Source organism: Ornithorhynchus anatinus, chromosome 15 (assembly GCF_004115215.2).
Source record: "Ornithorhynchus anatinus isolate Pmale09 chromosome 15, mOrnAna1.pri.v4, whole genome shotgun sequence".
NCBI lineage: Eukaryota > Metazoa > Chordata > Mammalia > Monotremata > Ornithorhynchidae > Ornithorhynchus > Ornithorhynchus anatinus.
This window is the reverse complement of record NC_041742.1, coordinates 24183498-24200438: the sequence shown is the minus strand read 5'-3', so window position 1 is coordinate 24200438 and position 16941 is coordinate 24183498. Positions and strand designations below refer to the sequence as shown.

Genomic DNA, 16941 nt, shown 5'->3' with positions numbered 1-16941 from the left:
ACCCGCGTTTCGAGCATCCTTTCGCCGCTGCCGGGGCGCAGGGGGTCCAAAGAAAACGCAGAGCCCGTTCTATTAAGCATACGTATTTACTAGGTATATACACGATCGAGTAGATAAAATTTCAGATTCACATTAGTGAAAAACTTCTACAAAACGTTTTTTGAAAAGCAAAACAAGACTGCCTGTTCGTTTACCAATTCCCTCGTGAAAGCAGACATGGGTTGGAAAAATAAAGCAGCGTGTTCGGCACGAACCAGGTTTCTGCGTCATTTTTCTTTTCACAGTTTTTTCCATCTACAGTCAAGAGGTAGATTTTTCTGCGACACCTGAGACTCGAACCCTTAACGGCCAGGTGTGAGTAACGAAGGAAAGGACGGTCCTCTCAAAACTGGGAGTTCATGCCGCGGCGGCTTCAGGCGGGGAAGCCGTACGCTCCCAACGGGGGCCCGGATTCACTTCCCCCCCGCAGGTCACACCGCTCTAAACCTACCACCTGCCCGGGAGGATTCAATGAGAGCGTGCGAAACGCACCTTCAAAATCAAGCGGGCGACTCTCCGGTCCCAGCTGGCCCCTACTTGGCAGCCTGGGGAGAGTTGGAGGGACTCACGCCAAGATGCCGGGGCTTTAGCCTTTGGATGTGCTCTACTTAGACGGGGCAGAATCCCCTCCCGCAGAGGAGAACGCCGTGACCCGCCGAGAGCCGGGGCCGCCCGGCGCGAGCGAGAGAATCCGCCGTTCCGCCTTGCGTAGCGTCGCCGCTACAGGTGCAGCGTGAGCCCAACGGCCGGGAGGTTCCTCCCTGGTTTGATGACCCGTCGGCACATCTCAAATCTTCACTTAATAACAATGTCGGTATTTTGTTAAGCGCTTACTATGCGCGGAGCACTGTTCTGAGCGCTGGGGGAGACACAGGGGAATCGGGTGGTCCCACGTGGGGCTCACGGTCTTCACCCCCATTATACAGATGAGGTAACGGAGGCACAGAGAAGTTAAGTGACTTGCCCACAGTCACACAGCTGACCGGTGGCAGAGCTGGGATTCGAACCCGTGACGTCTGACTCCAAAGCCCGGGCTCTTTCTACTGAGCTGCTTCTACTCACCCCCGGCTCGGCGAGCCCGGGTTCCATCGGTCCCGGGTGCGACTCAGGTCAAGGCTCTGGCCTCCGAGACCACAGGCGGGGGCTAAATAACCCATCTCCTCAAGGGTCTTTCAACAGGAGACTTCCCTGGGCTCCCCTCGCTGACGACCATTAGCTTTCCAACGCGAAGCCCACCCCGGTCCCCATCTACCTTCCCGTCGCGCCTTCCCCGGGCGTAAGCCGCCGCCACCGCTCACGGAACCGTTGCCAATCCGGGAGGAGACCCAGTCTAAGAACCGTCCGGCCCTCGGCTCGCCGCCTCGGCTCCGCCCGACGGCCGGCGGTGCTTCCCCGGGTCTCCGAGAACACCGTTCTCCGGCGCCGGACAGAGCAGCGATACGCGCGACGTCAGGAAACGGGCCAAGAACCCTCGGCGCGGCCCCAACGGGTCATCAAGTCGCCGAGTCCGAACGGGGGCACATTCGAGGTTAGGTGCTTCCTTCGAAGATTTCCCCCGGTCAGGTGCAAAAACACCTTAGAGTACCGGAAAGCATCTATACCGTATTTCCAAAAAAGACTACGCTCGGGACAGAAAATAAAAAGCGAGCCACTTGGGCACGGATGCCAATGCCTGGGGGCGACCCAGCGCACCGTCGGGCCCGTACCGGCCAAGCAACGGTCCCCGGGCCTCTCCGCCTCCTGGGAAGCCGCCCTTTCCAAATGGATCACGTCGGGCACGAGACTTCCAAGCGCGGTCCCGCAATATCCTCGCGGTAAATAAACGGCCGTCGACGGGGGGGTGCCGGCGCCCACCGACGGGTTGGAGAGCATTAACCTTCCGAACGGTTCCGCCTCCTCCGTCGTCTAACGGCGGCGTTCGTCACGGGCTCATTATGGGCCAAGCACCGTACTGGGCCCCGGGGTGGAGAGAAGCCGATCGGGTGGGACACGGTCCCTCTGGGCCCCCACAGGTCCCACCGACTCAAACCCCGTTTTCCGGATGAGGTGGCCGGGTCCCAGAGAGGTGACCCCCGCCCGAGGTCAGGCAGGAGACGGAGCCGGGATCAGAACTCAGGGCCTCCCGTCTCCCAGGCCCGAGTCCTATTCGCCAGGCCGTGCTGCCTCTCTGCTTAGAGACTCCGTTTTTCCACGTTTGCATCTTGGAAAGAATCAAAAGGATTTTCTCTCGACGCCCTACGCGTGTACGATCGTGAGCGGAACCCAACTCCGTATGGACGGTAACCAACCGACACCCCGACGCCCCAATTCCGTTCGGCCCACGGTTAACGATATCTGCCGTTTCCCTAATCTCAACCCGTCTGCCGTCCCCCCCCCCAACACCCCTCTCTCCGTCACTCGTCTGGGGACGCTACGTTAAATATTACATCGCTCGCCGTCAAGTAATCCTGCCCGCGGAGCCCTTAGGCCGCCCCTGGAAATGCCCCGTTTCCTCATCGGAAAACCGAGCCCGGTAGGTCGCCGAGCTTTTTCACGTCACGCCCACGCGCCACGTCCTTCCAGAAAGGTCGACCGCCCCGTCACCGGCTAGCGGCAGGGACGATCGGATACCTTTCCCGGCCGTAAATCCAAGCGCTCTCTTGTTTCGATACCGTTAAGGAAACCGGGGAGGAGAAGGCCCTTTCCGCAGGGACGGGATTTCTCCGTTACGGTGGCGGGTCGCTCGGTAGCGGGGATCTCGACCCCCGGGGCGGTATCGGGGGGGCGCGCGTGGGGGTGTCTGGGGGGAAAGACAGCGAAAGAGGTGTGGACGGGGAGAGGCAAGACACCGCACACGTACACACACACGCGCACGCACGCACGGGCCCTTGGGGAGGGAGAAAAAAAAAAATGAGGCAGATGTGCAACACAGTTGTGGAAAATTTATCGATTAAAACTATTCCAAGCCGCCGAGCGGCTTCCTGTACCACAGAAGTCCAGTAGTTCTAAGAAAATACAGATATGGTAGAAAAAGTAAGAAATTTTTCACCACAAAAACCAATAGTTACCACCGACAGAGAAAGGTATACACAAAATAGATCTCTCGACGCGGCGTTCGCGCCCGGCTTCAGTCGACCGAGTCGGGGCCCGGGAGGGGGCCCCGGGCCAGAGTCTCGCCGGCCGCGTTCCCCCGGGCCTCCCCCGGCCCCCGCGGCTCCCCCGGAGGGGGCGGCGGCCGCCCCCGGTGGGGCTCCGGGCCGGGGCCCGGCGGCGGCCCCGGCTCGGCCGACCGGGCGGCCGCCGCCTCCCGGACCGACACCTGCTCCTGGAGGGTCTCCACCTTCTCGTTCAGCTCGTTCCTCTCCGTCTGAAGGGCCCTGCACAGTTTCTCCAAACGCTCCAGTTTGATCTGAAAGGCGTTGTACTCTTTATCCCGAATGGTTTTCTGCCGAGAGAAGACACACGCGGGTCCCGTGGGTCCGCGGGCCCGGGGGCTCCGCTCGCGGCGGCTGTCCCGAGCGGCGGGGGGAGCCCGGGGTCTTTTCCCTTCGGGCATTTGTTAAGCGCTTACCCTGTGCCGGACGCTGTACTCAGCTCACCTCCTCCGCGGGGCCTTCCCACCCTGAGCTTCCCCCTTTCCCCTCTGCTCCCCCTTCACCTCCCCTCAGCTAAGCCCCCTTTCCCCCTGCTCCTCCCCCTTCCCTCAGCACTGTGCTCGTTTGTATATATTTTTATTACCCTCTTTATTTTGTTAATGAGGTGTCCATCCCCTTCATTCTATTTATCGTGATTACGTTCTCTTGTTTCGTCCGCCTGTCTCCCCCGATTAGACCGTGAGCCCGTCACTGGGCAGGGACTGTCTCTATCTGTTGCCGCACTGTACGTTCCAAGCGCTCGGTACAGGGCTCTGCACGTAGTAAGCGCTCAATAAATACCATTGAACGAATGAATGAACTAAGCGCTGGGGTAGACACGGGATAATCAGGCCGGACGCCGTCCCTGCCCCATTTACGGCTCATAGTCTTAATCCTCACTTTGTAGATGAGGTGACCGGGGCTCAGAGAAGCCGAGTGACTCGTCCGAGGACGCGCAGCGGATGAGTGGCAAGGCCGGGATCAGAACCCAGTCCTTCTGACTCCCGGGCTCTTTCCTCTACTAGGCCAGGCGGCTTCTCCACAGCTAGGATGTGGATTTCCCCCGTGGCAGGGGGCAGCTCTAATCCCAGGGGCCAGGAGCCGGCCCGCCGCGGGCACGGTCTCTCGGGCCGACTTTCCCGGGGTCCTGGGTCCCGGCCGGCAAACTGGGCGATTCCCGGCCGACAGCGGGGACGGCCCGCAGACGGCGAGGGCCTCGGGGCCGCTTCGGGCCAGACGGCTTGCCCCAGGGGAGCGGCCTCGCCGACTCCCGGGGCGCCGGCAGAACGGCGCCACGGCCGGAGCCGGCTATCGAAAACGGGGAAGGGCCAGGAGCCTCAGCCCTCCGACCCGGGCCGGGTGGGAGCCGAGCCGCTCCCCCTCACATTTCGGACTTTTCTCACGGCCACCCCGAGGAAACCGGCAACCTGGCTCGGTGCGGGGATCCGCCTCTTGTATTTTAGCCGGGCGGAGAGAAGCTAACTAAATAATAAGCACGTGATTTTTCACCGTGGATAGCCGGGAGTAGATAACTGTGAACAATCACACCGGTCACACCCACCTCTTCGGCCATTTGCAGAAGAGCTTTATTGTTGTTTTCCCACTTCGTGCGCCAAACGATCGTTTCCTTTTCCAGTTTTTTGATTTTCTTGGTCATCTGAAGGAGGTAGGAGGCATTATTAATCCGTCAACTGATTCCTCGAATGCTGACCGCGTGCACGGCACTGTGCTACACGCTCTTACGTTTCGAACCGACGTACGTACGTACGAGCCCCCATTGTTTTCAGGTACCCTTAGAAAACGAGCGGGGAAATTTACTCTGTGAAAAGCAAGCGACAGTTTTGGGAGCAGCTCGCACGTACGGGTAGAAAGGGTTGATTCGAGGGAGCGTAGGGGAAATGGGCCATTTAATAGTTTAACTGATTTTCAAAATCGAGAACTCCGCCTGCTCACGGATGTGAGAGATTTTCTATCACGTGCACTTGGGAAATAATTCCGGTCACTTAATCGCTGGCTGAAGAGCTCAACTCGGGAACCAAAAGCAAGGACGGGGGAAACTTTGATTCCAAGGACAAGGCGGAAGACAGAACCTCAAGCGGTGCCTGCATCCCGGCTGAAAATCTCAAGTCGGCGGTCAAGGGCAGGCCGGTGTGGTGGACCGCCACTGGAAGGGGGCACTTTTTGAGCAAAAGTTCCTCGAGGAACAAGATGACAAGGCCAAAGTGAAAGGAGCACCAGGCACGGCAGATAGGAAGCAGGTAACAGCAAGGGACGGCCTTCCCGGCTACTCCATCCTGCGGGGACGGTGGGGTCCCACCTTAGTCTTTTCAGTCCCGCACGCACTCATGGGTGAAGGTCACAGACAGCGAGTCGTCTCCAGATACGAAGAACGACTCTAAATGCTCAATATTGGAAGGATTCGATTTTTCTGGGAGGTCCCTGAGCTTCTCTTTAGAGAAACGCCAGGTTTGCAGATAACCTGAAGACTCAGGACCCACTCCACTTCCACCTCTATCTGGAAATAATCAGATCCGCGGACTTTACGCACAAAGAGGCTTTTTTTTGGGGGGGTGGGGGCGACTCTCAATGCTCCGACCACCCTTACAAGTACCTTTTCCATTTCCTGCCTGAAGGTGGTAAAAAGCTCGTTGCTTTTCGCCATGGTTGTCTGGAATTCTTCGAACTTGTCCATATAAAGAGAAAGCTGCAAAACAGAAATAGCCGACAGTGAGATTCGCGGCCGAGGCCCTGGCCTCCGACACGCAAATGCTTTCGGAGTAATTCACCTAACCAGGTTTAGGTAAAACACTATTACATCGCCTTGGTTCTATTTATTCATCGCCTTGATTCCATTTATTTGCTACAGTTTTAATGAGATGTTCGGCCGCTCGATTCTATTTATTGCCATTGTTCTTGTCCGTCCGTCTCCCCCGATTAGACCGTGAGCCCGTCCAAGGGCGGGGACCGTCTCTCTCTGTTACCGATCTGTCCATTCCGAGCGCTTAGTCCAGTGCTCTGCACATAGTAAGCGCTCGATAAATACCATTGAATGAATGAATGAATACAGATGATGAATTTTCAGCTACCCCAGTGTGGAAAATGACGCCGCCGATGCGTAATTAAACCCACGAATGTCAGTAGTCGGTTGAAACCCTTCAGAACATCAACTAGAAGAGTCCGGGCAGCTCCACGCACTTCGCCTTTGCTCTTGGAGGTCCCCGACCCGCATAAATGACTGAACGCCCGCTGCGGGCAAAGCCTTGCAGTGAGAGCTTGGGAGAGCGTGACGAGGAGGGAGAAACCGGCAATCTTTTACTGAACTTTTCCCTTTTCACCTCTAGCCAGAGTGTTTGAAGGAGGCAGTCTTAATAAATGAGAAGGGCCTAATCACAGAGGCCCTAGCTGCTTTTAACCATTACTATCTATGAGGAAGCAGAGACAGTATCAGCACTGAAATGATAACGTTGGTACTTGTTAGGCGCTTACTATGCGCGTTCTACGCGCTGGGGTAGACACAGGGGAATCAGGTTGTCCCCCGTGGGGCTCACAGTCTTCATCCCCATTTTCCAGATGAGGTCACTGAGGCACGCAGAAGTGACTTGCCCAAAGTCACACAGCTGACAGGTGGCGGAGCCGGGATTAGAACCCATGACCTCCGACTCCTAAGCCCGGGCTCCTTCCTCTGAGCCGCGCTGCTTCTGTGTACCTCATTTTACCGATGAGGTACTTATTCATTCAATCGTATTTACTGCACGCTCACTGGGGGGCAGGACACTGTACTGACCGCTTGGGAGAGCGGGACGGTATTCAGCAGCACGATACCATAATACAGAAGGAGGGAGTGTGGTGGGACTAGAAAGTCTCGCCCGATGAACCTTTTCCCATAGGATTTTTTTTGGGGGGGGGGGGGGGGTCAATCAATAAATACCGATGCTTCTCCGCCACAGGAGAGAGAATAGATTCAGGTGACGGGAACCAAACTGCCAAGTGACAGATCGTGACGGTTCATTTGCCGTACGGTCCCGGGGCAGACATGCTAACTCAAACCCCCTGGCCTTTCTAACTCCCGGTTGGCTTTTTCCATTTCCTTCGTTACAGACTTTATAAATCGCTTCGGTCGCTGGAACGGCCGGGACTCTCGGCCCTCCGACCCGGGGGTCGCTGGGGGCAGGTTCGCACCGATCCCCCGGAGATTCAGATGGGTTGGCCATTTTTAAACGACTTGATTAGGGTTCGCGTCCCCGGCTGACGGGTTACAATGCTATTTCTCTGGTCTCCTCTTCCCCGTGAGGCCGCCACCGAATCCCTTCATTCAGCCGCGCCAGCCGATTCCACGCCAATTCACCTGCTGCTTTAGTTGTGCTTCCTGCTGCTTCATCTGCTCACATTTGTGTCTCGACTCTGTTGCCTCTTTCAGCAACTGGGGGGAAGAAAGGGAAAAAAAAAAAAATAAGGAACTAGCAATTTAACTGATGCTGATGACCGGAAAGGTGAGCGGAACGCCAAGTAACCAACGGTCTCGGGTAATAATAAGGGTGGTGTCCGTGAAGCGCTTACTCTGTGCCCAACACTGTTCCGAGCGCTCGGGCAGATGCGAGAAGAGCAGGTCAGACAGTCCCTGACCATCAAAGGGCCGGGGAGAACAGACAGCGTGTTATCCCCCGTGTTAGAGAGATGACGAAACTGAGGCGTACAGAAGCGACATGCCCAAGGTTACACAGGAGGCGATCGGCAGAGCCGGAATTTGAACCCCAGTCCTCTGACTCCCGGGCCGTGCTCTTTCCATTAGGCCGATCACATGGAGGCAACTGGAACAAGTCACTGAAATTTAGGTCGCGTGTCCACGCGGGGCCAAATGCGGCTACCCGAATCTAGAGCTTGATCCACGGACGTCAGTGGAGCAAGCGGAGACGGCCGGAACCGGCCTCAGTGGGCTCCGGCCCAAGAACGAGTGGCCGAGGGTCGGTCGGGAAGGGGAGATGGCCTCACCCCTCCCATTTTATCCCATGAACGTCCAGTCTCTTCTTCGGTGGCTGGGCTGCTATTTTCCCCTCCTCCCTCTCCCTCGGAAAGTCAGCCCGTCATTGGGGGTGGCCGAGGCCGCGGCCTTAGGAACCGCTTTTCGCTCCATCTCGTCGGACGGGCCGCTACGTAACGAGAATGGAAAACTTTTTTTCCATTCTTGAATTTTTCTGAGCTGCGCACGTCCTTCGGGACGTCACCGCCTGCTTCGTCACGAAGCCCGGCCCCAACCGAGCCTCCGGCTACGGAGGTCCGGAATACTCATTTACGTCATGGGGAACGGGTGACGGGTTTTTATGACCGACTGTCGTCACCGACAGGTAAGGACGGTTTCGGGCGACTCGCTCCGGTGGAACGTCCCCGAGGTGGCCGACTTGACCGCTGTTAAATCTAGCTCTTCGCATCCTGGTGCTACCCTGGGTGGAATTCCTTCAGCCAAGTACCCGGGTTCCCGTCTTATCCGGATTAAAGCACGAACTCGACTTACAAACTCCCTTTCCCTCTGATGTTTTTCTTCGGCTTCTTTTATGAGCTGCGTCGTCTGCTGAAGTTTGGCGTCCACCAGCTGTTGCTGCAGCTCTTTGTGTTTGAACACTTTGTCGATGTGCTGAGGGGAAAATGGCATCCGCTTCAGTTTTTGCCGACATTAAAACCGGAAACCACCCGGTTAGAGTGGCGCCCCCGCTATCTGGATTCCAGTGTCAGTTTATCGTACTGATCGAGCACTTGCTGCGTGCTGAGCGCTGTGTTAAGTGCTTAGGAGACTCTACCGTAACAGACACATTCCCTGCCCACAGAGACCCTGCGGTCTAGAGGGGGGGGACGGACATTAATACGTCTACCCGCTCTGCTGTACTCGGCCGAGCGCAGACTTCTGCCCACGGGAAGTGCTCAATAAATACTACCGATTGACGGGTGGATTGACAGGAAAGCCCGTGAGAGACAGGCAGAATAAATTCAAATGAACTCAACTACGTGTCTTAAAAGAGTTGGCAGAGGCAGGGTTAGGTTAGGAGAGGTTGGTACAGGCCCAGAAGGCTGTGGTGCCCTGAAGTTCCTCCTTTCCCCTTCCGACCCGGGAATACTCAGCAGCGGGGGACAGAAGGTCACCCCAAAGCAGGAGTCAGCGGGCAGAGCCCCCTCATCTCCGGCTGAGGCTGCTTGCCCGCCACCCGGTCTGTCGGTCGCCACCTCGGTGGGGGGCTCTGTGAAGGAACCCCCGGGGCAACCTCTGGCATAAAGCGGACCGAAGGCGGGTTCCTTTCGGTCCGAAGACCCGAGTCGATTTTATAAGCAAATCCCCTCCGGTGAACAAACTACTGCAAGAGAAGACGCGGGTCTGGGAGGGCCCCGACGGGCAACTTCAAAGGACCGGCCGTGGGTATTTAATACAGCCTCAACCCTTCTGACGTGGGTCACTATCTCCTCTGGTCCTTCAGGGCTCAAATCGCATCAGACTATTTAACGACGCGGAAGAGAAACAGAAACGGCAACTCGAGGCCACAGAGAACGCCGGTCGTTCGCGGCGATGTGGATGCCGTGGTTGCGAGCGCGCTGGAAAATGGAAACCGGCCTACCCCCGGCCCACCCCGCCGGCCCAAAAGGCCTCCCTGATAAAAAGGTGCCGTCCGCCCGCTGCACCGGGGGGCCCCGAGACGGCAGGGAACCCCATCCGAGTCGGGCTGGGGGATCGGGGAGCCCGTAGAAGGAGAACTCGGATCCACCCGAACCTCCTGGCCCACGAGAAAAATCTAAACATCGGCATATCGGTGTGCGTCTGACGGGGCGGGCTAGAATCTGAAAGCACCCGGGCTGTGTGACGTGCACGGCCGTGCAGTCGCGTTTGGGAAGGGTGCTGATTCACAGCCTCGTGTCTCAACACCTAGCAGGGAACATTCTTGACTAATTAAGCGTGGCGGTAGAAGTTTTCAATAATCGCCCTACCTCTTCCCGTAACGCATACTGCTCGATGAGTTTCTTCAACTTTTCCCCCAGCTCGATGTTCTCTTGGCGGAGTTTGGCGTTGTGTATGTCGTGCTGCTCCAGCTGAGCTTGAATTTCGTTTAAAGTTATCTGGAAATGTGCGGTCGCTTCTTTACGTCTCTCCTCTTCCTCCCGTGCCTGCTGCGTATTTTCTTCCTTTGAACCCAAGACAATGTCTGTTAAAAGTGACATCCTCACAAAAGATTCATTCGTTCATTCGGTCGCATTTACTGAGCGCTTACCGGGTGCTGTACTGAGCGCTGGCAAAGTACAATTCAAAGAAAATCAGAGAAGCGGCGGGGCTCAGTGGAAAGAGCACGGGCTTTGGAGTCAGCGGTCATGAGTTCGAACCCCAGCTCTGCCACTTGTCAGCAGTGTGACCGTGGGCCAGTCACTTCACTTCTCTGGGCCTCAGTTACCTCATCTGTAAAATGGTGAGCCTCATGTGGGACAACCTGATTCCCCTGTATCTACCCCAGCGCTTAGAACAGTGCTCTGCACGTAGTAAGCGCTTAACAAAATACCAACATTACAATTCAGCAATAGAGAGAACATCCCTGCCTACAACGGGCTCAGAGTCTAGAAGGGGGGCGACAGACTTCAAACAAGTAAACTGGCGTCAAAATAAATAGAATTATAAATTTATACACGTCAAAACAATTATACAGGCATTATTATAAATAGAATTATCGATACGTACATATATTCACAAGTGCTGTGGGGCGGGGGGTGGGTAGAGCGAATGGAGCGAGTCGGGGCGATGCGGAGGAGGCGGGGAGCTGAGGAAAAGGGGGGTTAAACGCGAAGCACCGCGCAGGCGAAACTAGACGCCTAAAGAGATGGTACACTAGCTTCCACTCAACAGCTGCCAAAATCATTCCAGTTTTGAGGATCCTGGATTTCAATTTTGGCAGGGGGAGGCGTTCAGGATTTTCGACGCTAGCGGAGGGCTCTGTAATCTACCAGAAAGACTTTTTTGCCTCAACCCTAAACGAGATCGATTATTTCGGGTTAATGGGCTGGAATTCAGCCTCGCCCGAGTCTTTCACCCGGGCGCTGCTCGGCGTACGAGGTTTCTGATTTTAGATTTAGGACGTTCCTACATCCGCACCGTTTCCACTTAACGACAGCAGTGCTCCCTCAAGGCGCAGCTCTTTTCCCCGTACAGTCTTCCTTGCCCGGAAGAGGGGGGAAATGGGAGGGAAATTTTTTTTAAAAAGTCTATTCTTTTTCCTACCGGTCCCCCGTTTCCAGTGACCGCCACAGCTGTGAGAAAACAGTTTCGTTTGCTGTGAGCAAACCGCACTGTGGGGGAAGAGCGGAGAAGACTCGCCTGTTATGGTGGGTAGGTGGGAGGAGGGAGGAAGAGAAAGACTGACAGACCCGAGAACAAGACGGAATCCCCTCAGAGGGATGACAGGTCCACTCCACCGTATCGCTGGACTACAGATACCGGGCCATTTTAATAAAAAAAAATCTGAGAACGGTTCAGGATCCCCCTCCCCTCATTGATCGCACCATCCCTTTGGGAACATTGATTCTGTCGGACAACATTTCATCTTCATACGGTGTCTGCGGGAACAACGCGTGATCTAAATCCAGGTGGGCCAGGATTACCGACAAGTAAAGCGCTACAGCCGACGATTCACTCGGAGTTACTGTGGAGATGGCTGGGAGATACGTTTGGCCAGGGATTTCTTAAGGAGCATAAAGCAGCTTATAAAAAGGATGCCCGTGTCATTTTCAGGCCTGTTTATCATCCGGTCAGCTCATAATAATAATAATGTTGGTATTTGTTAAGCGCTTACTATGTGCCGAGCACTGTTCTAAGCGCTGGGGTTCATGACTATACTGAGGTTGACCATAAACCTAGTTTGGCACCGCTGCCTTGATTCTCACAGCAGGCCAGAGGCCAGATCCCACTGTCCACGGGGGACAGCCAAGAATACCAACGTAACTGGGGAGGCTTCGCAAACCAAAGCTTCAGAAACCAGAGCTCGGCTGCATCCCCAAACTGCTACGACGACATTCCCCAGGCTGGCCAACGCTTAAGGAATGCAGAAATCTGGGCCGGGTTAATCAAAATAATAAGAATAATAATAATGATGATAATAATGGCATTTGTTAAGCGCTTACTGTATGGCAAGCACTATTCTATGTGCTGGGGTAGACCCAAGGTCATCAGGTTGTCCCACGTGGGGCTCACAGGCTTAATCCCCACTTTACAGATGAGGTCACTGAGGCACAGAGAAGTGACTTGCCCACAGTCACACGGCTGATGAGTGGCCGAGCCGGGATTAGGACCCACGACCTCTGACTCCCAAGCTCATGCTCCTTCCACTGAGCCACGCTGCTTCTCGAGCTATACAAGTCATAGACAGCTATATAAAACCCAAGCTATACGAGTGAGACTTTCTCCAGAACCTTCTTGACCCACTCGGGCTCAAATCCCAACCCCCCGCCACTAAACCGTAAGCTCCCCGAGGCCAGGGATAGGGACCGACACACTCTAGTGAACTCCCCCGGGCGCTCAGCACAGCGCTCTCCACGCAGCAAGCACTAGATAACTACGACTAAATGACCGCAATGCTTTCTCTAGCTTGTCAGCACGTTGTGGGCGGGGAACGGATCTTCCAGTGCTGTGATAATGTACAATCCCAAGTGCTTAATGCAGCGCTTTGCACGCGGAAAGCAGTCAACAAATAGGATTCGCTGATTGATGTCCCCGGCTCCCCGCTCCCTTCTTTTCCCTTTCATGGACTGAACGCTTGCAGACGGGAGACGGGAGAAATCCTGTGTGGTTGTAACGGTTGAGCTGGTGTGGACCAGAGCACGGCGGTCCAGTCCACCTTTCCATCTCCTGCTCCCGCCCCCTCGACCCCACCCCCCGGGGTGAGAGACCAACCGACCTTCAAGGTCTTGTTGTGACGCTGAAGCTCTCTGCAGAGAGATTCCAGTTTGCTGCGGGCCAGGATAGCTTTGCTGTGCTCACTCTGCAGGTGGACCTTCTCTTTCACGATCTGGGCTTGCTTCTTCTGGAGAATCTTCATCTGCTTCTGAACGTTTCTGCTCTCTTCTAGCTGAAATTCACAAGCGCCTTAAGTATATATATAAAAGTGCCCTTACGGGAGCCCCGGCTTACCGAGGCACAAAAAGTCAGAGTAGGAAGGCAATACGCTATCTTCGACGCAGCTAAATGCAGTTACATTTTAGTTTCTTCAAACAACCGTTTCCTCTTTGGCGTACAAGCATGTGTCTTCCTCGAGCCGATGCGGTGGCTGGCTTTCTAAACGGCTCGACAGAGTCCTAGATCACGCTCCTGGTGTCCTCCTTTCTTTCCCACCGCTTACCACCTCCAGTTCTCCTACCAGAGAGCAAGGTTGGGTTCTCACAGAATGATCCCAGGCCTTTACGGAAAACCCGGGGGGCTGAACTCCTCCCCGGAGGACCCCCCGCTTCCCGGTACACCACTGCTCGTGGTATCCAAACAGGCTTGCGTTGTGGGACAACCGCTGATGGCCCCACGGGGTCCTGGGCAAAATATAGGGCAAAAGCCCATACGAGGGCAGAATTAAGCCTTCCCATCCTTCCTGAGGAGACAGGAGAGAATGAAATTCTCCGCTCTGACGCAGCGGCCTTTCTCCTTTCCATTTTCCCCTATGACTCTCACATCTTCGGGGTCTAACCCTTTGCAAGGCTGAAGCCGCTGCCCTTTTCGGAAGGCAGACGCAGCTCCCTAGTCATCCACGGAACCGGCGAATGGTCACGACTTCCGGGGATGTGTGGGAGGAATGATTACACTTACGAATTGACGGGACAAGTCGGCTAGACTGTACGGGAGACATTCAGTTAAAAGAGATTTAAAGCTCTTCGTGGAGACTTCAATTTCGGAACTCAAGGGGAACTGTGAAACAGGCTCATCAAGAGCGACGCCGACAATCTGCGGAAACTTCCCACCAAGTTGATTCTTCCAAGAACACGCACTCACTACCCTGCATCCCATTTTGTTCTGCCTACCACTGCACATCCAGTTTCTTCTCATCATCGACATCCCCATCGCAGTCTAAATATTCAATTATTTCAGAAAACGGCTCTCAAGTTAAAGGCCTACACGGTGGTGTTCTCTTTACCGCTTGAAATTCCATCCTTCCTGTTGGAAGCAAGCTAACTTAATTTTAAGAGGTCTGGCCGGGAAGAAGGCTTCCATCTTTAGAGCTGCCAATATTTTTATTTTGAATGGAATCAAATACGTCAAGGAGTGGCCTAGATCCGTGAAACCCGGGGGGAAAGGGCAAAAACCAACGAAGGCTGGGGTGGTCTACCCTTCCCCCATCACGGAACACCGCGGAATGCAAACGTTACACATTTGCACAGACCCATCTCCCTGGCTCACCAGAGGCGGGAACCTGATTTTCCATCCCAATGGGCTTCATCCAAGCTAATATCATTTGAAATGATTCATTGGAATGCGGTGTTGAAAAATATCCGTGACGCTAAGGCTTAGGGTATTGAATGAGTAATTCTTTAATACTCTCTTATTATGCTCTTTGGTGGAGACCTGTGGAAGCAAAACAACTTAATTCTCCTGTACCTTCTGGCTTCTTCTCATCTCCTGCCTCCCAAAGCCCCAAAACCCTCTCTGCCTCAAAGTCTTATATTTCAGTTGTCCCTTCTGACATTCCTTTTCCACCCGCCTATCAATTCCAGGCGCTTTTAACTAATTTCTCACTAACTTGATTTTAAGGAACATCTTCTCTGAGGACTAATAAATGACGTGAAAACCGGAAAGGGGCCATTTGACAAACGACAGCATACAAAAGGCCGACTTGGAATACCGCCTTATGTAATCGCATTTACTGACAGAAAGTAGTTGACCTATTAGACCGTCCTCTGGTTCATCTGATTTATTTTCAATCCGCTGAATCTCAGAGCAATGGCCGATTCCTGCAACTGCTCTCGGGACAAGGAGACAAACGAGCTACCGGTTACCTTACGGTATGTGAAGGTTCTCGTCGACAAGAGTCAACCGGTGAAGATGCTCAAATAAACTGGAAGAGTGCTACGGATTTTCCCTCTTCGGATCTCAAAGTTTTCACGCACCGGCGAAACAGGTTTGGAAACAATGGTTCCAAATTAAAACTAAAAACAATGTACCTATATTGAGTTATGGAACAGTCTCCCATCAGGGAACCCAAAGTTCAGCCCTCTGCGCTGTGGGTACCTGTGTTTTTCTAAATACTCACAAGATCGGCATACTTCTTGCACAGTGCGGCCAGTTTCTCTTCAGGAGTCGAAAGGGTATTTAAGGCCTGCATTAACAACAGAACTTCCTTTCCTGTGGAGTAACGAAACGAAAGAGAGAGGGCTTCGAGTCTGGAACACGGCACTGCGGAGATAACCGGGGGCTACCATCAAAACCTCCTTAGTCTGAATTCCCTGAGGACGTGGGGATAGGTGAGGCGACCTTCATCGCCGTCGTCGACGGAACTTATCGAGCGCGTACTGTGTACAGAGCGCTTCATATAATACCACAGAGTTGGCAGACACGTTCATTCGTTCACTCAATGGTATTTACTGAGCGCTTACTATGGGCAGAGCACTGTACTAAGCGCTTGGAATGGTCAAATCATGTACAGGAATGTTCCCTGCCCATGGCGAGCTTCCAGGCTAGGGGACTCCGGGGGATACCCTGAGGGATCACCTCTCCCGAACTTAGAGGGCCACGTTCTAGGGCCCCCATTCAGGCTCCCGTTCCCTTCCTCCTCCCAGGAGCTAGAGAGATCAGGGTCCTCCTCAATATTTTCCCCAGAGCTCAAGGCCTTTTGAAAGAGGGAGAGATCGTGGACTGCAGCGGGAGGGAGTCGGTCCAAGGCCCTGGCATACAAACCTTTGGAGAACCCTGAAGTACTGTAGGTCACCCGCTATTTCTTCGTGGGTGAGCCGAGTGACAGCCAGCTGCTATTTTCTGGCAGGCGGTGAGCTCGCTGTGGGCACGGAATGTGACTACCAAATCTATCATATGGTAATAGTAATAACAACGACTGTGCTATTTGTTTAGCCAGGCACCGTACTAGGCGCTGGGGTGGATACACACAAATTGGGTTGGACACCCGTCCCCGCCCGTTGTACCCTCCCAAGCGCTCGGTCCTACGAGGCAAGAAATCGTTTGCTCTCCCGAGGCCTTCAGGAGGACCGAAATAGTTATCGGACAGCTCTCGCGCTAGCTTCTGAGGGTGAGGGAATGATGAGAAGAGTAATTCCTGATTGATGGGGAAATCCGGAGGAACCCTGGGAGGGAAGCCAACGTGGATGAGGTGACTAGGCCTTGAAAATGCCGGTAAACGGTTGAGGAGGGGGATGGCGGGGAGAGAGACCGTCGCTGAGGCACTGAGCCCAAGTGGCTGACCGCCTCAACTTGCCAAGGGCGAACCCAAGGTCGCAGCTCTGTAGACTCCCCAGGGGCCTCGTGAGTGAAATCGCGGGTCCGCGCCTGTCCTGAGGGGTAGCGGGGACTCTGGCTGGAGGAGGCAGAGACCCCGCACGAACCTACTGCCGCCCGGCTGGGATTTCCGCGGGAGCCCGAGGAGCAGAGATCACGGACCGAGGCCACTTGGCTCCCACTGTCACAAAATGAGCGGGCGCTGCAGGAGGCCGGGCGAGGGGCACCCGGGGAGAGTCAACTGACACCAGTAAGAGAAACATTACATCTAATACAGTGCAATACGCGTAGGCTCCCGGGGGGGAAGGAACGCGTCTTCCACCTCCCTTTCGTTCGACTCTCCCA

General features: G+C 54.8%; 1 protein-coding gene across 1 annotated transcript in view; it reads right to left on the bottom strand.

Annotated features, from left to right (window-relative positions):
* Positions 1–3268: 3268 nt before the first annotated feature.
* TXLNG (taxilin gamma) overlaps positions 3269–16941 on the bottom strand; it is a gene marked incomplete at its 3' end in the record, with an annotated part of 42954 nt that continues 29281 nt past the window's right edge. The window contains exons 3-10 of the mRNA XM_029079584.2: positions 15401–15492; positions 13067–13237; positions 10119–10313; positions 8662–8781; positions 7498–7572; positions 5764–5856; positions 4714–4809; positions 3269–3463 (exon numbers count right to left, since the gene is read on the bottom strand). Coding sequence (XP_028935417.2) covers positions 3269–3463; positions 4714–4809; positions 5764–5856; positions 7498–7572; positions 8662–8781; positions 10119–10313; positions 13067–13237; positions 15401–15492 — 1037 coding nt within the window. The remainder of the gene's footprint in view (positions 3464–4713; positions 4810–5763; positions 5857–7497; positions 7573–8661; positions 8782–10118; positions 10314–13066; positions 13238–15400; positions 15493–16941) is intronic.